At 46.1% G+C, this 24815-nt stretch overlaps 1 protein-coding gene across 1 annotated transcript in view; it reads left to right on the forward strand.

Moving 5' to 3' along the window:
• The first annotated feature begins 826 nt into the window (after window positions 1–826).
• The window catches only part of LOC143983255 (lysozyme g-like), a 92151-nt gene continuing 68162 nt past the window's right edge, over window positions 827–24815 (forward strand). The window contains exons 1-2 of the mRNA XM_077482727.1: window positions 827–916; window positions 24635–24660. Coding sequence (XP_077338853.1) covers window positions 24654–24660 — 7 coding nt within the window. The 5' untranslated portion in view covers window positions 827–916; window positions 24635–24653. The remainder of the gene's footprint in view (window positions 917–24634; window positions 24661–24815) is intronic.

A 24815-nucleotide genomic window follows, 5' to 3' on the forward strand; every position in this document is an offset into this window, starting at 1 on the left:
TTTAAAATGGGGGAATCTGCACCACACAGGGTAATTAGGGTGTGCCCAGGCACACCTGGCTCGTCCTGTGCACACACTTATAGGAGAGGGCCATTGATCGCCCCCACCACTGAAAGAGGGCTACACCATCTTAGTCAAAGTAAATCAAACAAAGGACAGGGGAAATAGAACTAGGCTAACATTTCGGTCAGCCCTTGTACACACGGTCGGACATTCTGACGGAAAATGTCCGATCGGACCGTGTTGTCGGATAATCCGACTGTGTGTGGGCTCCATCGGACTGTTTCAGTCTGAATATCCGACGGACAAAGTTTTAGAGCTGGGCTATAAAACTTTCCGACAACATGATCCGATCAGACTTTGTCCGATTGTGTGTAGAGAATTCCGATCGGACAAAGTGCCACGCATGCTAAGATCAAATTCCTAGACCAAAGCTATTGGCTACTAGCCTGAACGTAGTCCCGTCGTAACGAAATAACGTTGTCACGTTACGTACGATCGGATTTTCTGACAACTTTGTCCGACCGTGTGTTTGCAACACAAGTTTCGGACAAAATCCAACGGATTTTGTCGGAATGTCCGACCGTGTGTACAAGGACTAAGACAATGAAAACATTTGAAAGCTTACAATGCTTTTTTTATATTGTGTTTCAGGGCTCCTGAGTCTGGTCTGGTGGTAGCAGAATAAAGCTGAATCACAAAGTACACACATCTACTTATCCAGGCAACCATGACCTTTAAAACCTTCCTGCACGTAGAATATTGTAATTTTTCGTGTCTCCAGGAAACGATCTGCAGCTAGTTATTTTCACTTTCAGTTTCTTAGGGGGCAGGACACGCTGCCTATAAATAGGAAGAATGCTTGCCAGTTTCTTTTTATTACAGGAAGGGAAGCTGTGCAAGTTATCTAGAAGAGGTATGTTGCATGAGATAAATGTACATAAATGTTGGTCTGTATGTATTCTAGATTTTGCAGATATGTTAGGATCACAAAGTAATTCTTGGTGAAAACAATGTAAAAACAATAATTTCATTTTTCTTCACAGTAAATACATACCATGATGTTTCATTCTTTTTTTAAAATATTGAAAACTATGTTAAAAGGTTTACATAACTGATCATAAGTATATAACAGCACTGCCGTTATTTAAAATGATTTTTTATTTATTAAATTTTTTTTTCTTTAGGATAAAAGTACAGGGAGATACAGAGAAAAAAAAGTGAAACATGCAATCCTTCAGACTAGGGTGACCACAATTCCAAACTGCTATTCAGGGACAATTTTGCCAAGGAGGGGGGGGGGGGGGGGTGTTGAATGTAGTCTGGGGGTTGACGGGGATTTCAGGGGCGAGTGATCAAATCATATTATTTCTATTACTACATTGTAATATATAATGAAATAGTTCAACTCACCATAATGCAGAATCATTGGGAACCCGGAGCGTGTCACTTGCCACAAGATACAGCGTGCCACCGTAGGCTGCCACCAGATGTGGTGTGTCACTTGCCCCCATAGCCTGCCACCAGATGCAGTGGCACTTGCCACCCTGCGCTCTTGCTGGGTAAGTCCCTTGATCCAAGTGCCTACCTGACCCCTACACCGACCTACCTGTCCACTACACTGACCCCTACACCGACCTACCTGCCCACCACTACACTGACCCCTACGCTGACCTACCTGCCCACCACTACACTGACCCCTACGCTGACCTACCTTCCCACTACACTGATCCCTACGCTGACCTACCTGCCCACTACACTGACCCCTATACTGACCTACATGCCCACTACACTGACCCCTACACTGACCTACCTGCCCACTACACTGACCCCTACGCTGACCTACCTGCCCACTTCACTGACCCCTACGCTGACCTACCTGCCCACTACACTGACCCCTACGCTGACCTACCTGCCCACTACACTGACCCCTACGCTGACCTACCTGCCCACTACACTGACCCCTACGCTGACCTACCTGCCCACTACACTGACCCCTACGCTGACCTACCTGCCCACTACACTGACCCCTACGCTGACCTACCTGCCCACTACACTGACCCCTACGCTGACCTACCTGCCCACTACACTGACCCCTACGCTGACCTACCTGTCCAGTACACTGACCCCTACGCTGACCTACCTGTCCAGTACACTGACCCCCTACGCTGACCTACCTGCCCACTATACTGACCTACCTGCCCACTATACTGACCTACCTGACCCCTAAAATGGCATACTTGCCCACTATACTGACCTACCTGACCCCTAAAATGACCTGCCTGACCACTATAACCTACCTGACCTCTACCATGACCTACCTGCCCACTACACTGACTTCCCTGTCTCCTGCACCTAGCTACCTGACCCCCCTGACCACTATACTCCTTATTGCACTACTCAAACTACTGACTTCTCCCCCACACAAATATAAGGTAGATCGGTGGATTTCACTCACCACTCCAGGATTCCGTGAAGATCATCCATAGATGTCTGCTATCCCCCAGTCGCTCCTCTGTATCCCCCGCAGGCCGGGATCTCCCCCAGCAGCCGCCATACACTCGTCTGCACTCTGCATCGAGCACCGCCCCTCACACACATGGGCTGCCTGTGGCCCGCACCTGAGGAATCATGGGGGACAGCCAGGGCAGGCTGGACCACTGGAGTCCCTGAGCGGGGGGGGGGAAACCCAGGTGCTGAGGAGTGTCTGACTCATTGGAGGTGTATGGTGATTATAGAGGCTGGAGCCTGGAAGGAGTCAATTGGGCTGCCCACCCCCACGGTACACCACTGGGCTGGCCCGGCCGAATGACATCATTGACATTCAGCAGTCAATGGAAAATCACAAACGGCTGCATCAGTTTCATTCCGGGACACGTTATTGTCCCGGAATGAAGGTGCCCGGGATCCGGGACAGACCTGCTAATTGCGGGAATGTCCCGGGCAATCCGGGACACGTGGGCACCCTACTTCAGACACAGCTGGGGTTCATCTATAATTGTCTGAATTGCACAGGTTTAAGCTGGTCACAGTTGGGTAGAGTTTCAGGCTGGGTTCACACTTGTGCGATGACAGACATCACATGTTGCTGTGCAGATCACATATGATGTCTGCGCGATGCAGATTCAGCCAAATCACATTGCATTTGCACCAAAATAATGCAGAACCCATTTTTTTGGTCCGCATTGGAATCGGATCACATGGGTGTTCACACCTATGCTATTCGATTCCTGCATAATTTGACATTTCGCACTGCGAACCGATCTGGGGGTGTCATTAACTTTACATTGACTGCCCCAGCGGTTCGCAGATCTCAGTGTGAACCAGTGTGTGATGCAGGAAGCGTCACTGAATCGCAGGGTTTCCCGCATCGCACCGGTACTCAAATAAAAATTCTTGGAGAAAGTCTATGAAGCTTCCCGGGACATTTGTTTGTTGTTTGAAAGATTTCATTTATTTTTAACATTTGATTTAGGAATGGACTTTACCAAATGCAAACCACATACACTGTTATAAATGAATTCAAGAAAATTTTTTACAACCTTTGAATTTTCTCATCACTGCTGTCAAAAACAAACATTTATTTCACCCACTAACGATTAGAAAAACAAACTTTTATAGAACCTTTCCCTATAATTTCCACTGATCCTCACTGAGCCGGTGGATGACAGGTCCATCTCCATTCACTGTGCAAAGACAGACCTGTTAGATCTCTGCTCTCCTCTATGGGGAGATTGGATGTAGACAGGCTGCCTTTCATCTGATCCAGTCCTCCAGACGGATGGAAAATAGGGTCTCCATCCATCTGGATTTCACAGACAGGATCGGATATCAGCGGACATGTCACCGCTGACATCCGCCGCTCACAAACAGTATATATTTGTCAGTCTTTTTAGTGATTATTAGCTATGAGTAAGCACTTTGTTTAGAGAGAAAAACGCCAGCTTGTTCCTATATTGCTTTGCTGTGGCTTGTATAGTGTGATCCCAATATTTCAATAAAGGCACAAGATATTTAATTTGGAGTGCGGCTGTCCAGAACTTTCTACTCACCTTGATTTGCTATATGCATTAGCCAGCACCTGGGGCTCTTCATCTCTTAGCCCCTGTACACAGGGTCGGACATTCTGCCAACCAAATCCGTCGGATTTTGTCCGTCGGATTTTGCCTGTTGGATCTTGTCCGAAACTGTTGCATACACACGGTCGGACTAAGTTGTCGAAAAATCCGATCATTCAGAACGTGATGACGTAATTTCGTTACGATGGGACTAGCAGCCAATAGCTTTGATGTAGGAATTTGATCTGAGCATGCGTGGCACTTGGTCCGATCAAAATTCTCTACACATGATCGGAGTATGTCCGATCGAACCAGTTGGTCGGAAAATATTTCCAACATGTTGGAAAATTGGGTCCGACGGATATTCCGACGGAATCAGTCTGATGCATACCACACACAGTCGGATTATCCGACAACACGGTCCGATAGGACACATTCCGACGGATTCTCCGACCGTGTGTACAAGGGCTTAGAGGAAAAACCTTTTGTTTCAGTGGACCTACCTGTAGCTCTGGTAACCCCACCTCTTTATCTGGATTTCTGGTCTTTGTACACATACCTTTCCACCAGCTCGGAGGTTTTCTCATTTTGGAAACTTTTACAAATCCTCTAGATTGTTTATACACTTTTATAAGAGCTTGCCTTTAACACAAGCATTGATCACACTGCTTCATCATTGCCTGCAGCTGAAGCTTTATACAGCAAAACTCTCATGGCACTGTCTAACAACCCCTTAAGACAAACATCACAGACATACACGTCTCAATCTACAGATGATGATGGGGTTTTGTTGATACCCCAGTTCAGGAAATTTGAACATTTAATGGCCAAAAAGATAAGAGCATATTGGGACATTAGCTTCTTAACAGAATACTTATCTTTGGCACAGATGCCACGTGGATTGAGAATTAAGAAAATTTCCCACATCAGAATTATTTGATGAACACTTGAAAAAAAGAATGGACTGATACACTTAATACATGTTCCTTTTAAGCTTATGAAAATTCTTATTTCATCAAAAAAGAAAGAGGTTGAAATACTGCAAGCAGCTATGACTGTGGTACAAAAAGATGTAGCCTCCCTACAAACCCATAAGGGATTCAAAGACTTGGATGGACGACTAAACAAAAAATTGGACAAGATGAAAACATCTGTCAGATAATAAGAGGGGTAAGATGACCCGAGACAAAATCAATTATGAGAGTAACAAAGCTTATGTATGGACAAAGCCACAATTTTTTCCGGGACGGTCACAAAGAGATCGAGGCAAATCAGGTTTTTCTGATCAAGAAAGCGAACCAGCGGTGCCAATACAGCATCAGATTCCTCGTCTGACTGATTCACAAGGTCTATGGGGCAAACAAGACCCGGTAATGATCGTAGACCAGGAAACACTCGTGGAGCCAGCCAAACAACAAAAAAGAAACCTTCCATAAGAAAACAAGGAGAGGTGGCAGGCGACACAAAAGCTCCAAGGGACTCTCACTACACTTTGCGTTGCAAAACAAAGATGTAATCCGGAATGTTATCAACGTTTCAAAAAGAGCTCTAAAAGATGAATAAATAAGCTTATTGGCAAAGGGCTTGAATTTGTTCCCTTTTTGGAACTTTATTGGATGTAAACAAGTTTTCTCGCAGTTTAACCCTTAAGAAACATTATTTTGAATTCCCAGTCAACAGAGAGGAGATTTCTCCTGGCGACATCGTGGTTGGTGAGTTTCCTCTTCCTTCACCAAAAATGTTTACAGAAGTTTGCACATTGCAGGATTTAAATTACTTAGCAAAGGAATCCGATCCATCCCCTGTTGATCCCATTGATGCTCAAAATAATATAACATTTAAATGTAAATCTGATTTTTATCCAGTGGCATCGAGGGGTAAGGATTTGGATCTTTTTCAAAAAATGGTGGAGGGTGACTTGACTCGCCTAGCTTGTAGATGCCGTAAAGGGCAGACCACCCAGAATTTGACTCAAGAGATTAGCTTTTAAAATGTTGGCAGCAGACAATACTATTGTTATTAGGAATGCGGACAAGGGAGGCATTGTAGTGGTGTTGGATTCAGAGACGCCAGTTATCTGACACATACACATACCAATCACTCACATCCAATCCTACAATCCCCTTTAGAAAAGCTTTATCCACTCTTTTGGATGGAGTAGTTCATGCTGGCCTCTTTTCCCAAAAAGAAAATGAGCTGTTCATCCCTGACTGCCTAGTTATGCCGGTGTTTCATCATTTACCCAAAATCCATAAGTGGTTAACCCCCCTTGTGGGCAGACCTATAGTTGCTGGCATAGATTCTCTTAACGAGCGTTTGGGTGAATGGATGGACAGTCAACTACAACCCCTAGTTCTGAATCTCCCTGGATATCTTAGAGACACCAAGCATTTACTCAATAAACTAAATGATTTCAAGTGGTGTGACAACAATAGGTGGGTGAGTTGCGATGTGGTCAGTCTATATTCTAGTATTCCACATCATGTCTACAGGCAGTAGCCTGGTTTTTAAAGGAGTATGGTAAATTTTCATTAATACTCCAGGAATTCATTTTAAAATCTTTGGCGTATCTATTAACACACAACTTCTTCATGTTTGACGGGGGCTATTATCTCCAGAGATGCGGGGCCTCCATGGGGGGGGGGAATTTTCGCCCTCATTAGCCAACCTATACATGGGTTGGCGGTATAGGTCCCGCATCTTTGGACATGATAGTCCCTGCAGTTTAGACACTGTGTTTTTCTGCCGCTTCACTGAAGACCTTCTATTTGTCATATCCAATGACAAGGCAGATTTAGACACGTGGCTTTCATACTTCAATCACAATACTCTAAACTTAAAGTTTACAGGTAACCTTTGTGTGAACACCATAGACTTTTTGGATGTGCGATTAACAGGGACAAATGGGACAGTTAAAACCAGCCTGTACAGGAAGCTTACCAAGGGTAATGCTCTTTTTTCTTTTTTTTTTTCTTTTTTTATTCTTTTATTAGCATGTGTATAACAGACAACTGTACAACATAATCAAGGGTTACATTTTATCAAGAATAGGTAACAAATTAACTCTAGGCTCACAAGAATGAGCCATACTATTTCTATACAGAAGAAAGAAACTCTGTCCTCAGCATTCGAAAAGGTAAATGTATAACTAGAATAGTCTTGATTAAACATGTGATATAATGGAGGTTATATAATGGAGGACCACAGCGACCTGGCTTGTAAAGATCTGCATGAACCAGTGTTATACATTCTCCGGCCGGGGACTGAGCCCCTGGATTCATCTATGCCCCAGAGGCTAGGGTGAGGACAGAGCGTATTCAAAGGGAGAAAGGAGGAGAAGGGGGCGAAGTAGGAGGGGGGGTGGCGGCGGGGTAGAAGAGAGAGAGAAAAAAAAGGGGGGGAGGGGGGAGGTAGCAGAAGACGAAGGGCCACCCATAGCAGATATGGCCTACATTGTTAAATATTCATTAGCTTTCTGGGATGGGGGTACTGCTCACCTCGCGAATGTATTCTCGTGTACCAATAAAGTACCTCCAGGGCCTCCATTTATGACGGAATAATTCTTCCGTGTTGTAAAGGGTGGAAGTCAGTTCTTCCATCTGGAGGATGTGATTGACTTTGGAGTACCACAGGACTCTGGAGGGGGGCTGAGATTGTCTCCACAGCGCGAGGATGCAGGCCCGCGCGCCATTTAAGAGTTGCATCGTGAGGGTCTTTTTGTATTTCCTAATTGGTCTATCGGTTAGGTGTAGAAGGCACGCTGCTGAGTTATCCGTTACGTCCACGGTTGTTAGGTTCCTTATCGTCCCAATTACCTCTGTCCAGAATTTCCTTAGTGCCGGGCATGCCCAGAAAATGTGGCCCATAGTCCCTGTTTCCGAATTGCACCTGCAACAGGTATCTGGGATTGTTCTATTCATTTTGTTCAGTATGTACGGGACCCTGAACCAGCGTGAAACTATCTTATACCTTGATTCCTGGTATTGGTTTGCAATGGAGGCTTTATGGGCTAAAGTTAGGATTTTCCCTATCTGCTGTGGAGTAAATTCAGTGCCCAGGTCTTTCTCCCATTAGCGGATAAATGGTGGGGTCGACTCTTCCTCCTGACTGTTCAAGAGGTTGTACAGAAGCGAGTGGGCATGTTGCACTGGTTCACTTTTATGACAAATGGATTCATAGGGTGTCAGGTTTTGTGGAGTGTAGGGACCCTTTTGTATGGCTTGAAGAAAATGTTGGTAGGTACTGAACAAGTCAAGTGGGGGGTCAGTAAGCTCTGTGACAGTTTGCGTGGTTGGAAGATCTCCCGAGGGCCATACCTCTCCTAAGCGATGTTTCCCTCCCGCTGTCAACTGTCGTAGTCTCTTATTGGTAAATGCCAGCAGGAAATCTGGAAATATGGAAAAGACGAGCATAGACCTTGGGCTTCGCTATCGGGGACCGAGACATTCAATACGGCCGACTTGGCGCAATTGATCTTATAGTTTGACAGGTTGCCGTATTGCCGGAGTGCTTCTAGTATGTTTGGAAGCGAGGTATGTGGGTTGGAAACAAAAAAATTAAGTCATCTGCGTACGCCACGATTTTATGGTGTGCAGATGGTTTTTGTATGCCAGCAATATTCAGGTCATTCCTAACGTGACACATCAGCGGTTCCAATGTCAGAATAAAAATTAGGGGGGACAGGTGACACTCCTGCCTCGTCCTGTTCGCGATTGAGAAAGATTCCGAGCACCACTTGTTCACACGTACCGCTGCCGACGGTTTTGAGTAAAGCGACATTACCCAGTTCATCATGTTGGGGCCAAGGCCGATGTGTTCCAGGGTGGCCCGCATGAAGTGCCAGGCCACCCTGTCAAAGGCCTTTTCAGCGTCCGTTGACAGCATAAGAAGGGGCCTTCCTTGAACACACGCTGCATGGATGAGGTTGAGAACTCGGACTGTATTATCTCTCGCCTCCCACATTGGTATGAACCCCACCTGGTCAAAGTGGATCAAATTTGGTATATATGGTATTAATCTGTTCGAGAGTATTTTCGCGAAGAGTTTTAAGTCAACATTCAGAAGCGCTATGGGGCGGTAATTTCCACATTGGAACAAATCCTTCCCCTCTTTGGGAATCAACGATATGAACACCCGCAGGGAGTCCGTCGGGACGACCGCGTTTCCTTTCAGGTGATTGTAGGCATTCACGAAATGCTGAGTCAGGGAGGCCATATAAGTCATGTAGTAGGTCAGAATAAAGCCATCTGGCCCTGTCGCCTTATGGGGCTTCGTTTGAGCCACCGCCGCCCAAAATACGTTGGCCGCAATATATGACTCTAACGAGGTGCGGATTTCAATGGGTAGAGTAGGCATGCAGAAAGCCCGGATGTATCCCCCCGCCGCTGCTTGTTTCGTAGTGATCGCCGCCTCCGATTCCCCAGCCTGGAGATTATAGAGTTTCTGGTAGTAGTCATGGAATACTTGGGCAATGTCCCTAGAGGTATGGACTCTGGACCCCTGTGTGGGGGTGATGTGTGGGATAAATGGGCAGCATGGCATTAGGACAGCAAGCCGCTGGCTGATTAGCTAGGACTCGTAACGTGCCACTAAATAAGATATTTCACCAGCTGCAATTCTACAGCCACAGTTTGTTTAGCATGTACCACAGGTCCTACCCCCAGCCCAGTAAAAATAGAAGCACAGAGTCTACTTATCATGGAGGGTAAGATCTTCAGTGCGTATGTCATGGTTCAGGCGAGATGAGGGCATCTCTGGGTTCCCTTCTTGATCTGGAACGGTACCTGCCTCTGCCGGATCTTTGAGGTCTAGGCAGAGGGGGTCTTGTAGGGTCTGTTGTGAGCAGGAAATCCAACCAGTCCGGGACGGAGGTCTCCTGCACCCCCAGGAATGCAAACAAATAAAAGAGTTGGTCCAGCCACCGTAAGGCGAAGGTGTCACTGCTCTCTTGAGGACTATGAGATGGAAAGGGTGTCCCCAGTGATAGGTCCACCTCCAACAAGGGGCGCAACATGCCCCGCATCTGCAGCGTGAGGCGTGATATGTCCAGGAACACCTGCACGGTGGCCCCATCAAAGTCTATTGGGCCCACCAGGCTCGCCACATAATTTCCTCCTTGACGGAGTAAAAGTGGACCATGGCCAAAACGTCTGTAGGGGTGGAGGTGTCCCTTCCCCTGGGTTTGTCCAGCAGCTTGTTAAAGATAGCTGTGACGGTGGTCCTGAGGTCTCCCCCTGAGGTAGCTTTGGGGAGACCGCACAGCCGTACATTGTTCCTGTGGCTACGGTTTTCCCCGTCGTTGACGGAGAGCTGCAGCATGCTGAGATGGCATCATTAGCCCAGCTGGGTGTCCTCCAGCGCTAACACCCTGGCTTCTAAGGTGTTCGTCGCCGCCTCCACTACCGTCACCCGTGAGTCTACCAAGTCAATGCGGTTGTTAAGTTCATTGATTTCCTTAGAGAGAGTACTCACAATTGTGGCTGTAGATTCTGCAATGTCCTGCTTAGTGGGGAGCAGTGCCAGTATCTCTCGCCATGACTCCACAGGTGGGTAGCTAGGTGAGCCAGGTTCCAGGGTCAGCTGTGTGCCCTCCATGGGATGTCCGGGAGGGGATCGGTGAGTCCGCCCTGGTCCCCGATGTACGAGGCTCCTGTAGCGCATGGAGAGGGCCCTTCAGTGATTTCTTGGCCTGGGCCGTGGCTGCAGCATGCATGCGCGGCGGCACCATGTAGGATCTCGTGGCCCTCGGCTGAGATGGGGGACCACGCAGAAAATAGGTAGAAATGTCCAGATTTTTTGGCGTGGTCGGTGTGCTGGGGTTCCGGCCTGGAGCGGACATAGAAAACATTGTCAGGTCACAGAGCTGCCTGGATGTGCGGCCTCACAGCTCCATCGTCAAGCCACGCCCCGGGTAATGCTCTTTTGAGAGCAGACTCTGCCCATCCTAGTCATACAATTAGAGGTGTACCATATGTACAACTTCTCAGGTTGAGACACCTATGCAGTTCACCTAAAACGTTTCAGATGGAGGCTAGTAACATGGTTCAGAGGTTTAAAGACAGAGGGTATCCAGATGAAATAGTTAACAGAGCCCTTACTGCAGCTAGTGCCACTCCTAGAGATATGTTACTTCAGGAAAATAAGATGAAAATAAACAAGCATAAACAAAAACATCTGTCGTCCCCCAATAAAGTTCCGTTTTTTTTCTACACCATACAGTTTAGAATTTACTAAAATCAAGAATATTGTCATGAAATATCTTCCCATTTTGTACAGTGATCCCATCTACAATGAGGTTCTCTCTGGTGGCATCAAGTTGGTGTCCCATAGGGCACCCACATTGGGTGGCTCCTTTTCACCTAGTCTGTTCTTCTCTGAACAGTCGGGGTCGAGTTGGTTGCACTTCAGGGGGAACTTCAAATGTGGCAAAAAAGGTTGTGATTACTGTCAGTACATCAAAAAAGGCAAATGTGTTCAATCCTGTGTAAATGGAGATATCTTCGGTATTTCCTCTTTTATTAACTGTAATACCCAATTTTTGGTGTATGTTATCACCTGCGAGATTTGCCATATTCAGTATGTGGGACGCACGTACGTCGATTAAGGGATCAACTTTATGATCATTTGTATGACATTGAAAGAAATAGGTCAACCAATGTCGCTAGACATTGGAATCACAATCATACATCATAAAGATACCACCACCAGTCTTTCTATACAAGGCATAGAGAGAATTGTCATTCCAAAAAGAGGAGGTAATAAATTCCAGATACTTTGCAAGCGCGAAGTATACTGGATATTTTCTTTAGACATTAGAATCCCACTAGGATTAAACTTCCTCCTACCTTCATTTAATCCTTATAACTGGTTGGCTCTCATACTTTGGCCATGTACACTTTCTCTTTTTTGTGAGCCATACCTGGATAATTGGAGGGGAGACATACCAGTGTATACATGGGGCCCGCATTCCTGTTCTGTTCTGTTTTTACTATTTAATGAGAAATGTTAGTCCATGCCATCACTATGAAATGTATGGACAGCGCAATGCGGGTCTATGCACACTTGTGTGGGACGTCTCTGCACAATGGTTGCATACCGTCATAACCATGATTCTAGTATTTATTTAGACATCAGGTGTATGTCGGGCTAGTGGTCATATCAATTTGGATTGGTATGCTATCGTTGTGTGTATGGACTAAAAACATGGTGTTATCTTACACCTCTTAAATGTCCATGTTCTTTCTGCTTTACATCTTATCATCTTGTTATCTAGTTATGCAGTTATTTGTCTTATTGGTGTATTTATACACATAAATGCTTCTTAGGCACAAAATGTATATATTTATACTGAGACATATATATTTTAATTGGTTTCACTTGAGTTTGATAATATCACACTCACTTGAATCCTTTTTTTTTATGGGCAATTGTCCCTTAGATCCCTTATGGGAAGTTCCCGAATAGGTACCTCATTTCACCATACCCAATACATTAAGTTTAGTAGATCATATTTTAATTATTTATTGGTTTTATGATGATAACTCATATTTTGAGTATAACTTTAGCGTAATCGCCATATTACATCAAATTATGTTTCCCTGTACTCATGCTGGGGTTCGTGCTTATTGACATTTCAGTGTTTAGGTATCAGCACATGTTGCAGGACCTTTCCGTTTTAGAGCATGATTGATCCATATTACACATTATCACCACTAATTTTGTGGTCATTAGTTTGACTCCTTTTTATGTATTCATTAATATGTTTTCATTATTACACACAACCCATCACATTTTTCACTTCTCATATAATATTATATATATATATATATATATATATATATATATATATATATATATATATATATATTTTTTTTTCATTTTTACCATATTTTTGCACAGATACTGTATCTTTGGGCTTACATATTGTAAGATCACAATAAGGCTTACCTATAGGTACTGTAAATATCTTCTAAACGTGCACCGTTTAGGAGATACCGTATGTACTGTACATGCATCTGGTGACATCACGGATGCATGTGCTCTGAAGGAAGAGCCAGCTGGTCTGTTTCTTCAGATTCCTGTGCTGAAGATGGCGGGAGTGATGTCATTGCAGCCAGCCAGTCACACAGCTGGAGTCCGTGAACCCGGAAGGAAAACAGGTTAAGATGGAAGCCGTGTCAGTGGTGACAGCTCACCGCTGGAAGGGCTTCATTCTAAGGTAAGTTTCACATAATGTGCTAGTATGCGATACATGACTTTACCACTTTAACCTAGCCATACAAGAATCGGAATTTGGCCTGTTCCACAGGCATCGGTCAAATTTAAATTTTTTGTATGGGCAAGGAGGTTGTAAAGAAGTCGATCTACTTCCAAATGACTTCTGTACAACTGCCCTGTTGGATTTTTGCAATGTGATCAGTACTGCAGGCTATAGCTGGCAGCACTGATCAGTGTATTCTCATGGGGGGGTAGTCTTCAGGGAGGATTTCCCATCCATCCATCACAGCGCAGCAAAAATTGTCCCCTTGGTTTTTGGTTGGCAGTAGGGATGACCCGAACACCCCACTTTGGGCCTTGTACGGATATTAAGGGGAAACCCGTACCCATATTAAAAAAATGAAATACGTGTGGCCCCCAGGCCCTATATACTCATAACAGCAGTATACAGGCGGTGCAAACAAGACAGGGACTGTGTAGATTTGTTGTGTTAAGTTGAATATGTTTGTAATTTTCAACTGGTAAATTTTTAAAGTGTAAAGCTCCAGTCAAAAAAACTATTTTTAAGCTTTTTGGAAAACATAGGGAAGGGTTATCACCCCTGTATAATTTGTTTTGCCGTCCGTCTTTTTTCATCTCACTTGCTGTTGTCTCCTTCCGTTTGCAAGTAGGAGATGTTTGTAAGTTGGATGTTTGAGAGTAGGGGCCTGCCCTATATGCTCTGCAGAAATGGCGGAACAAGGTGTTGGTTTTGCCACAACATTGTAAGCCCTCAAAGTGACTCTTGGTGGGCGCTGGAGCGCCCTGCTGTGAACGATTATATCAAGAATTGTAATTGCATGTCATTGTTGAACAGTGGTAGAAAAATTGATCTTTGGTGGTTGTGGTGCTGGTACCACAACACTATAAACCCTCACAGTTACTCTGGGTGGGCACAGGAACGGGCCCTCCTGTGAAATATTATATCAAGAATTGTAATTACATGTCCCTGTTAAACAGGGGCAGAAAAATTGGGCCTTAGGCACTGGTGCTGGTGCCACGACACTGCAACCTCTCCCATATACTCTAGTTTTAGTGCAGGAATTAGCCCTGCTGCAAAGCATTGCATCAAAAATTGTAATTAAATGCCCCTGTTAAACAGGGGCAGAAAAATTGGGCTGGTGGCATCACCCAGAACCAAGACTTTTCTTCCAACATATCAGCGGAGGAGGAAGAGGATAGACAATCAACATAACAGGACAGTCGCTCAGCATCAGCATAGGCAGTCTTGAAGGGATGTGATATTTCAAAAAAAATTATTCGGTTACATCAGCTTTAGGTGCATGGTAGCTGTGGGTGATCCAAGACTGATTCATCTTGATGAAGGTCAGTCGATCAACTGATTCGGTGGACAGGCGCACCCTGTGATCAGTAACAAAGCCACCAGCAACACTGAAGGTGCGTTCCGAAAGAACGCTGGATGCAGGACAGGCCAGTAGCTCAATTGCATACTGTGCAAGCTCTGGCCAATGATCCATCCTCAAGACCCAGTAAGCCAGAGGATTTTCGGTGGGAAAGGTGTCCAAGTCTGGCCTTGCCCCTAGATATTCCTGCACCAGGTAAATCAGACGCTGGCGATGGTTGCTGGAACCGATCATACCTTGGGGCTGCGGACTAAAAAATTGTCTGAAAGCATCGGTCAGATGGCCACCTTCTCCACCGCTCCTTCTGACCGATGCCTCAGCAACACGTTGTCCAGGACCAGGAGTTTGCAACCTCCCAGTCTCTGGGAATGCGTTACACAGACCTTTCTGCAAGGCCTCCCGGAGATGTCTCATCCTCTGCTCCCTCTGCAACGGCAAGATAAGGTCGGCAACCTTACCCTTGTACCGTGGATCAAGGAGAGTGGCCAGCCAGTAATGGTCCCTCTCCTTGATCCGAAGAATACGAGGATCCTTCCGCAGGCTTTGCAGGATCAGGGAGGCCATGCAGAGTAGGTTAGCTGAGGCATTCGGTCCGGAGTCCTCTGGGTCACTAAGGACAACATGATCTGCAGCTACCTCCTCCCAGCCACGTACAAGTCCACGGGTTTCTTGGGACAGTAAATCATCCCTACAAGACTGCTGCTGCTGCTGAGTGCCAGCCTCCACCTCCATGCTGACACAATCATCCTCCTCCTCCTCCTCCTCCTCCTCCTCCTCATCCTCATCCTCATCCTCTTCCTGTGTGATGGGTGGCACAGCAGGAACACTGTCTGGATAAAGGGGGCCTTGAGAGGCAAGGAAGTCCTCCTCTTCCTGCCTCTCTTCTGCCTCAAGTGCCCTGTCCATTATTCCACGCAGCGTATGCTCCAAGAGGTGGACAAGAGGTACAGTGTCACTGATGCAGGCACTGTCACTGCTCACCATCTTTGTGGCCTCCTCAAACGGTGACAGGACAGTGCATGCATCCCTGATCATACCCCACTGGCGTATTGAGAAAAAAACGAGCTCCCCTGACCCTGTCCTGGTGCCGTAGTCGCACAGGTACTCATTGATGGCCCTCTGCTGTGTGTGCAGCCGCTGCAGCATGGCCAACGTTGAGTTCCACCTGGTGGGCATGTCACATATAAGGCGGTTCTTGGGCAGGTTCAACTCCTTTTGGAGCTCAGCCAGCCGAGCACAGGCACTAAATGATCGGTGGAAATGCACACAGACTTTCCTGGCCTGCTTCAGGACATCCTGTAAGCCCGGGTACCTGCCCAAGAACCGCTGCACCACCAGGTTAAGGACGTGAGCCACACAGGGCACATGGGTCAGTTGTCCCTGTCGGAGAGGAGGTTGGTGCCATTGTCGCAAACCACCATTCCTGGCTTAAGCTGGTGTGGCATCAACCACCTCTCGGCCTGCCCCTGCAGAGCTGACAGAACATCCGCCCCAGTGTGGCTCCTGTCCCCCAAACAAACCAGCGCAAGCACGGCATGGCATCGTTTTGACTGCGTACTTGCGTAGCCCCTGGAACGCCTACGGAGCACTGCTGGTTCTGAGGACAGAGCACTGGAAGAGGCCATGGAGGAAGAAGAAGAGGAGGGGGTGGAGGAGAGAGGTGTGTCACAACCAATAGTAGCATTTTGGAGGCGTGGTGGCGGAACAACCTCCAACACTACTGCACCTTGTCCTGCATCCTCAGCTGCCAGAAGAGTGACCCAATGGGCCGTGAAAGACAGGTAACGTCCCTGTCCATGCCTGCTGGACCATGAGTCAGCGGTAATATGCACCTTACCGCTGACCGCCCTGTCCAGCGAGGCAAGGACATTGCCTTCCACATGCCGGTAGAGAGCCGGAATCGCTTTCCGTGAGAAAAAGTGGTGTTTGGGGACCTGCCACTGAGGAACCGCACATTGTACAAACTCACGGAAGGGGGCCGAGTCTACCAACTGAAAAGGCAGCAGTTGAAGTGCTAGCAATTAAGCCAAGCTAGCATTCAACCGCTGGGCATGTGGAGGGCTGGGAGTGAACTTCTTTCGCCGGTCCAGCAGCTGAGGCAGGGACATTTGCCTGCTATAATCGGACGTGGGTGTACTGCTAGCAGAGTGCCCGGAAGCACTTGGCTGTGACACACCTAATTCTACACCTTCATTCCTCTCAGAGCAGGTTTCAGAGAGGACTGAAGGTCTAGTGGGGTTGGAGATCCCAGCTGATGAGGAGCAAGGAGAGGTCCGCTTTGTTCTTTGGTGTGGGTCTTTGAGGTACGCTTGCCAACGAGCTGCATGGCAGGTCAACATATGTCTGGTCAAGCATGTGGTGCCCAAGTTGCTGATGTTTTGGCCACGCGAGATATGCTTGAGACATATGTTGCAAATAGCAGCGGTGCGATCTGATGCACTCGTCTCAAAAAAGGCCCACACCAAAGAACTGTTAGAATAACGCGCAGAGGCAGCGCCCTGCACAGGCGGAGCTCTGCGGTGTGATTCGGTCAGTGTGCTGCCCCTAAGCTGGCCCCCGGAGGGCATCCTGCCTCGTTGGACATGTGCCTTCTCCTCCTCCTCCTCTCTCCTACCAGGCACCCACGTGGAGTCAGTGCCCTCATCATCCCCTCCCTCTTCATCGCTGGAGCAAACCTGGCAGTATGCTGCAGCTTGTGGAACGTGACTGCCAGATTGCTGTCCTTCTTGAGCATCCCCTCCCCCGGCATTCACGCTACTGCCTTCCTCTAGCTGAGTATCATCATCAGAGCCTATAAAACACTGGGCATCCTCCTGGAGCATGTACCCAACACTGTGCTCAAAGAGTTCAGGAGACTCCTCAGGAGGACGTGGTGGGTCTAGGGAAGGAGTCACTGATGATGACATTGAGAGGAGGGAAGACGATGCGTTGGCAGCTGCTTTGCTAGTACCCTGAGCCTGGGTGAGAGACGATGAGGAGGATGAAGAGGGCTTGGTCATCCACTCTATCAAGTCCTTGGCATGTTGCGGCTCAACATGTCGAGCTGCCGAAAAGAAGGACAAGCGTGTCCCATGGGCACGTGCTGATGATGACAATGCACCGCGTCCACGACCAGCACTGTTGTCTCTAGACACAGAGCCTGCTTGCCCTCTTTTATCAGCTCACGCCTGTCTGCCTCTCCTTGCTGGCCTTCCAGACATGGTAATGGCCTGAAGGGAGTTGGGAAAACCAGCAATTGGGTAGTGTATATTGTGCTGGAGGCACACACAACTTCTACTAACTCCTGCAGATGGCAGATGGCTCAAATAGAGAAGAGCTATGTAGATGGATATAGCGGTGTATACTGGGTTCAGAGCACGCAGACAGCACGCACAATCTCCTACCACTGACTGCAAGCTCTATTTAAAACGAGCAAGATAGTTAGCTATATAGGTGGATATAGCGGTGTATACTGGGTTGAGAGCACGCAGACAGCACGCACAATCTCCTACCACTGACTGCAAGCTCTATTTAAAACGAGCAAGATAGCTAGCTATATAGTTGGATATAGCAGTGTATACTGGGTTCAGAGCACGCAGACAGCATGCACAATCTCCTACCACTGACTGCAAGCTCTATTAAAAACGAGCAAGATAGTTAGCTATATAGGTGGATATAGCGGTGTATACTGGGTTCAGAGCACGCAGACAGCACGCACAATCTCCTACCACTGACTGCAAGCTCTATTTAAAACGAGCAAGATAGCTAGCTATATAGATGGATATAGCAGTGTATACTGGGTTCAGAGCACGCAGACAGCACACACAATCTCCTACCACTGACTGCCAGCTCTATTAAGAGAAATATAGCTAGCTATATAGGTGAATATAGCGGTGTATACTGCGGTCAGGGCACGCAGACAAAAACCACTACAGAAGAGCAAGAACGAAAAATTGGCTGATAACGATCGGTGTATACTGTGTTGAAGGTACACAGAACACTCACTAACTCTTACAGACGCCAACACACTACACAAGGCCGCCGCGCTGGCGGCCTTATATAGTGTGGGGCGTGTACTACACAGCCTGAGCTATGATTGGCCACAGGCATCCTGCTGTTGTTTAAAGCTTGGGAAATCGTTTTGTATCCAAATCTGGCTTTAAACTTCTCCACAACAGTATTACGGACCTGCCTGGTGTGTTCCTTGGTCTTCATGATGCTCTCTGCGCTTTCAACAGAACCCTGAGACTATCACAGAGCAGGTGCATTTATACAGAGACTTGATTACACACAGGTGGATTCTATTTATCACCATCAGTCATTTAGGACAACATTGGATCATTCAGAGATCCTCGCTGAACTTCTGGAGTGAGTTTGCTGCACTGAAAGTAAAGGGGCCGAATAATTTTGCACGCACCACTTTTCCATTTTTTATTTGCTAAAAAAGTTTAAAATATCCGATAGATTTCATTCCACTTCACAATTGTGTCCCATTTGTTGGTGATTCTTCACAAAAAAATTTAAATTTTATATCTTCATGTTTGAAGCCTGAAATGTGGCAAAAGGTTGAAAAGTTCAAGGGGGCCGAATACTTTCGCAAGGCACTGTATATGTAACTGAAAGATATGTGACAGGCACACATCAAGAATGCGGATTATGCCAACCCTTTCTGCCCCCTTCCTCTATTCATAGAAACTGTACTGAATGTACTATGAATGTGAAAACAATCTATGAGTGGAGGAGGCAGACCTTTCATTCATCTTCCTGTCATTCATTTATTTTTCATTCAATTTTCTATTTGTACTCTATATTCGTGTTTAGGATAGCATCCACATACACACACATGTGCACAGTCATTCATGTCAACAACAGACTGAACACTGACTATACAGTACCTGGGCTGCCTGGGTCTGAGAAATGCAGATGTAGTTACACTAAGCCAGCCCGTGAGCAAGCACTCTAATAAAAATGAGGATATATACAGTAAATAACGCCCATATGACCGGCATAATTATTTGTGTTAGCTTTCATATTACCAGAGAACAATTACTATAACTATTAGGCCAGTTTCACACACGAGACAAAAAACAAAACACACAATAGGGACCATTTAGCGACCAGCCAGTTCAGCTTGGCTTGTTTTCGGATATACAACAATGCAGCATTTAATCCATATGAGCTGACAGTACATTACTTTGTACCTAACGCTCCTGTATTTTATGGAACTTCCTATTTTGTAATCTTTACTGACACCAGTATAATAAAACATATCAATGTTTGGATGACACATCCAGGGGTTCTTAACTGATGGATCCATACTTTATGGGGACCACCTTAGAGTATTTGGGCTTTTAATATACAGTAAAACTTTTGTGAGTAACTTGGTTTGTGAGTTTTTTACAAGACAAGCAACATTTTTTTATGTAACAGCGGCTCCTGAAGAGCACCCACTATGCGTTTTTCAAAATTAAACTCTACCTAAACTGCAGTTAGGTTTGGGCTTATTTGTCTAAATTTGACTTCTGTATAAGTCTGACTGGACTGTGAGATGTTCAGCCTGGCAACAGGGGGGGGGGGGGGGGGGGAATTGGATGGGGGGGGGCACTGTCTCTTGTAGCAGGCGTGGAACTATGGTCTGGTCAGGTGCTTGAGTTACTCTTTCGGAGCCAGGTCAGTGGGAGTGGCCCTCTCGCTGTGTCCATTTAATTTACAGACGTCACATGGTTCGGGGTTCAGGTCCAGTATGATATGCTGATTACATGGTCCTGGTCCTCCTGACCAGCCCCTAGGAAGGCTATGGCCTGGGGTGCGGATCCACCCGACTTTAATGTCCCGAGGCAAGGAAACTAAAGGAGGATTCTGAGGTGGATGGGTGCCGTCTCCGGCTTGGGAGAGACCCAGTATATTTCAAGCATTCCAGGGGAGGACTCTTTAGAAGAACACCACGTACGGGTTGGTTTTCTTAACAAGAGCCTGGAAGGGCTGAAGTAACGGAGAGAATCCGGTCTTGTGGATATCGCCAAGCAGGCTGAAAGATTCAGGTATCCTACAAGTGTTCTACAGCTTAGTTTCCCTACGTGTTCTGCAACAACGTCTGTGACAAAGACTTCGTTCCTGAGTAAGCACCTTGCTGGCTGCTAGGCCTTGTGAGAGAGGGACTGTCCAGCCTGAGTGTTCATCGAGCTGCGAATGGCTAGTCTCTGGATGCCGTCAAAGTAGTTCTTTAACGTTTTTTGGACTTTGACATTGAGAGTACCTGAACTTCCTTTTGCAACCCTCTGATCCCAAGTTGAAAGACTGTTCTATGGTTTAAGTTTTGCAAATAAAATCCATTCAAGTGGATCTATTGTCAGTCTCAAGTTACTCGGCCATCTACCACAGGACATCCCCTAGACGCGCAACCAAGAGAACGGAAGGTAACAGTAAGCCCAAAAATAACCAGCAACTCCTTTGGGGGTTAGTGCTACATTTAAATACATTTTAACTGAGGTCTTGCAATACCAGTAGCGTCACAACTGAGTATAAAAGAGAAGAGAGTCGCCTTTAAGTGTAGCAATATGGTTACATCTAATGAAGGTATAACACACACTGCTGCCTCTAGGCCGGAGATTGGGCCTATCCCTGTGTGAGGGCCTATTCAGAAAAGAACAGCGCAGGGTTGGGACTCCTGGTTTTCAGTCCAACCAAAAGTGACAGTTCTGCGGGCCGGAGAACCTGTCATTGCCACAAAGGGACCAACCACCTTTACCAGGGACTGCAGTGAGTAACTGAAGCAAGTACCGGAGCCGCATTCTCACCAAATGGGCCCAGTGGAGAATTGGGAAACTTCAGGCGGTGATGAAGTCAGGGACCCAGCCAGCGGAGGTGACACTTGTAGAGCAGCCTTGTAGGTCAAGCTAGGGACCAAGCCAGTCAGCAGGGGTGCAGATTGAAGGTATCTGACGTGCCATGCTAGGGACCCATCAGGGACACTTGAGGGAGATACCACCGCAAAAGCCTTGAGGAGCTCATGGGATTCAGAGTCAGTGAATCAGTGAGAGACCAGGAGCTCAAGGGGCTGAAGAACTACAAGTAGAAGTTGTACTAAAGCTGAGAGAACTGTTACGTTTGAATTAGGAACTGTTAAGTACTGTAGCCACGGGGAGAGTAAACCTGCACGTGCAGAAGTGGCACCTTGCTGGGGAGTTCCCTTTACAGCTGTCCACCTATTGAAGCCTCGGAGTCTGCCTATTGAAATTGCAGGTACTTAATGGAGTCCTGGCCCCAACCCTCTTTCCCCTGCAAAATATACAAGGACTGTTAAAAGAAATAAAACCTCTTTTGCATCTAAGAAGTGTCTGGTGCCCAATGACTTTTATCACCTTTTGCACCCACTATGCCTCACAACCCACTACATATTGAAGGATGTCAGCGGTCTGTCGCCTCAAAGGTTCTCATTAGACTGGAAGGGGTTAGAGATTCTGCTACACAGGACTTTGTTTATTCATTCAAGTGCTTGTTAACCCCCCCCCCCCCCCAAAAAAAAATACAGATCCTGGTCCCTTAAAGCAATCTGTCCCCATCTAAACTGTAAAAAAACAAAAAAAAAAAACATGGCACTTCCTGTATGCCCCCTCTGCGCGGACCATGAAAATCAGTGCTGCTGAGCCCTGACCGCCGTGGTCAGATAGCGTCCCTACATCATACGCTGTTGTCCCCTCTGCTCTCCTCTCACCCTCACTCCCTCCTTCCTGACAGTCAGATCCCTCTCTGTAAAATTGTCACTGCCAGCTCCTCTATTAGAAGCTGGCATAGTACACTATGTAAGTTATTTTAACCACTTGGTGCCCAAGGTACGTCATATGATGGCTTCGACTTTCCGGGGTTATATCTGAATGATGCCTGAAGCTACAGACATCATTCAGATATCAGCATTTTCAGCCGGCGATTCCCTGCACCATAAGAATGATCATAGCAGCTCTTCCGCCGATTGATCGTTCTTGTGAGCGGGGATGTCCCCCCCTCCCGCTGCCCTCCGGTGCTTCTACCGACTCACCGCTTCCATCGGTGAGTCGGGCACAGGATCTGCCGGCCCCAAGATGGTGATCATAGAGATTTCCGCCGGAGTCTCTATGATCGTTCGTTATGACGTCACGCCCGGCCTCTGCATTCAAATAACGGCATTGCCTTAGCTGGGAAGCCGTGATCGTTTTTTTATTTTTTTTTATTTTAGGCTTCCCAGCCTAGAGGTGAAATGTGGGGTCTTATTGACCCCACATCTCACTGTAAATAGGTCCGATCATGTCATATTCCTATTACAAGGGATGTTTACATTCCTTCGAATGGGAATAAAAGTAATCAAAATTTATTTATTTTTTTAAAAGTGTCAAACTAAAAAATAAAAGTAAAATTAACAATAAAAAAAAAAAAAATGTAAAAGCGCCCCGGTCCCCGTGAGCTCGTACGCAGAAGCAAACACATACATATGAAAACTGTGTTCAAACCACACATGTGAGGTATCGCTGCGAACATTAGAGCGAGAGCAATAATTCTAGCCCTAGGCCTCCCCTGTAACTCAAAACATGTAACCAGTAAAAAAAATTTAAATCGTCGCCTATGGGGATTTTTAACTACCAAAGTTTGGCGCCATTCCACGAGCGTGTGCAATTTTGAAGTGTGACATATTGGGTATCTATTTACTTTTTAAAGCATGAAACTGTTTTTTTTTTTCTGAAAAAAATGTGTCCGAAAAATTGCTGCGCAAATATCATGCGAGATAAAAAGTTGCAATTTGCAGTTGCAGTTGTAATTTTCTAGCAAAAAAATTATGAATTTTACATGTAGGAGAGAAATGTCAGAATTGGATGCGAAGTGGTTAAAAAAAACGAGCATTCTAAATACCGATTTTGAGGTGTCTTCAGGCCGGTCACGTGATTCCCGGGCGCTTTACAGCTCCGAGACAGAGCTTCTGTGGAAAGAGGCGAGCAGCCACGTGATCTCCCCGTCTGACGTCAGAGGAAGATCAAGGGCTCTCCCGCAGAAGCAATCCATCGGAGCTGTAAAGCAGCAGCGAGTCACGTGACCGGCCTGAAGACAGCTCAAAATCGGTATTTAGAAGCCTCGTTTTTTAAAACAACTTACATATAGTGTGCTATGCCAGCCTCTAATGGAGGAACTGGCATAAACTTATAAAAAATGGGTTAACAAATACTTTTACTGTTGTTATGGCGCACTTTAACAGTTTGCTGAAGTTTGTTACATGATTTCATACTTTGGGTAGCTTCACTTATAGCACTGCAATGAATAATAATTTATTGTTATTCTTTAAAACAGAACAAGCGCTGCTTACTTTAAGATCTTCCCAAAATGTGTGGTGTGAAATATGGCAGAAAAAGAAGTGATAAAATATTTTAATATGAATAGATTAAAGAGGAAGTAAACCCTTATGGGTTTACTTCCTCTTTCATTCCCTGCAAAGGTAAAGCATAATGGACTACTATGCATCGCATAGTAGTCCATTACTGTATGTGTCACTTACCTGACACAGGAGCCAGCGAAGTCACTGCTGTCCCCTGTAGTCCGGTGCATCCATCTTCTCTGTGGGTCTCGCTGCTCCGCCATTGTCATTCAGCGAAGCCACGATGACGTCACTCCCGCACATGCGCACGGGAGCCGCCACTCACGGCGTATCACCGCAGAAAGCGGTGCCTGTCTTTCGGCAAATATCTCCTAAACCGTGTAGGTTTAGGAGATATTTCTTGGACCTACAGGTAAGCCTTAATCTAGGCTTTACCTGTAGGTCAAAGTTGGTTGTAAGGGTTTACAACCACTTTAAATAACCTATTTTTCAGCGGTGGTGAGCATACGGTTATGAAAAAGGTGTGTAAGGTTTTTATTATATTGCATTCTCAATATAATTACTTTTTTTATATATATAACTTTCTAAAATGACAAAACTACAATTGATGTTAAGGATAACATGATATTTTCTTTTACTAGGAAAATTTGAAAAGCCACGATGTCACGTGAGTACTCAATCATTACTATCAAAATGTTATCTTCGGTGGAGACTATAGAAAGCTGATGTTATACCAAAGCAGTGATGCCAAAATAGGATTGGACAACATATACAAATAAGAACATGCTTTCATAAAAGGCCGTTAGAATGTGATATCGTAAC

Source organism: Lithobates pipiens, unplaced genomic scaffold, assembly GCF_037356315.1.
Source record: "Lithobates pipiens isolate NorthernLeopardFrog02 unplaced genomic scaffold, aLitPip1_a1.2 Scaffold_16, whole genome shotgun sequence".
Classification (NCBI taxonomy): Eukaryota; Metazoa; Chordata; class Amphibia; order Anura; family Ranidae; genus Lithobates; species Lithobates pipiens.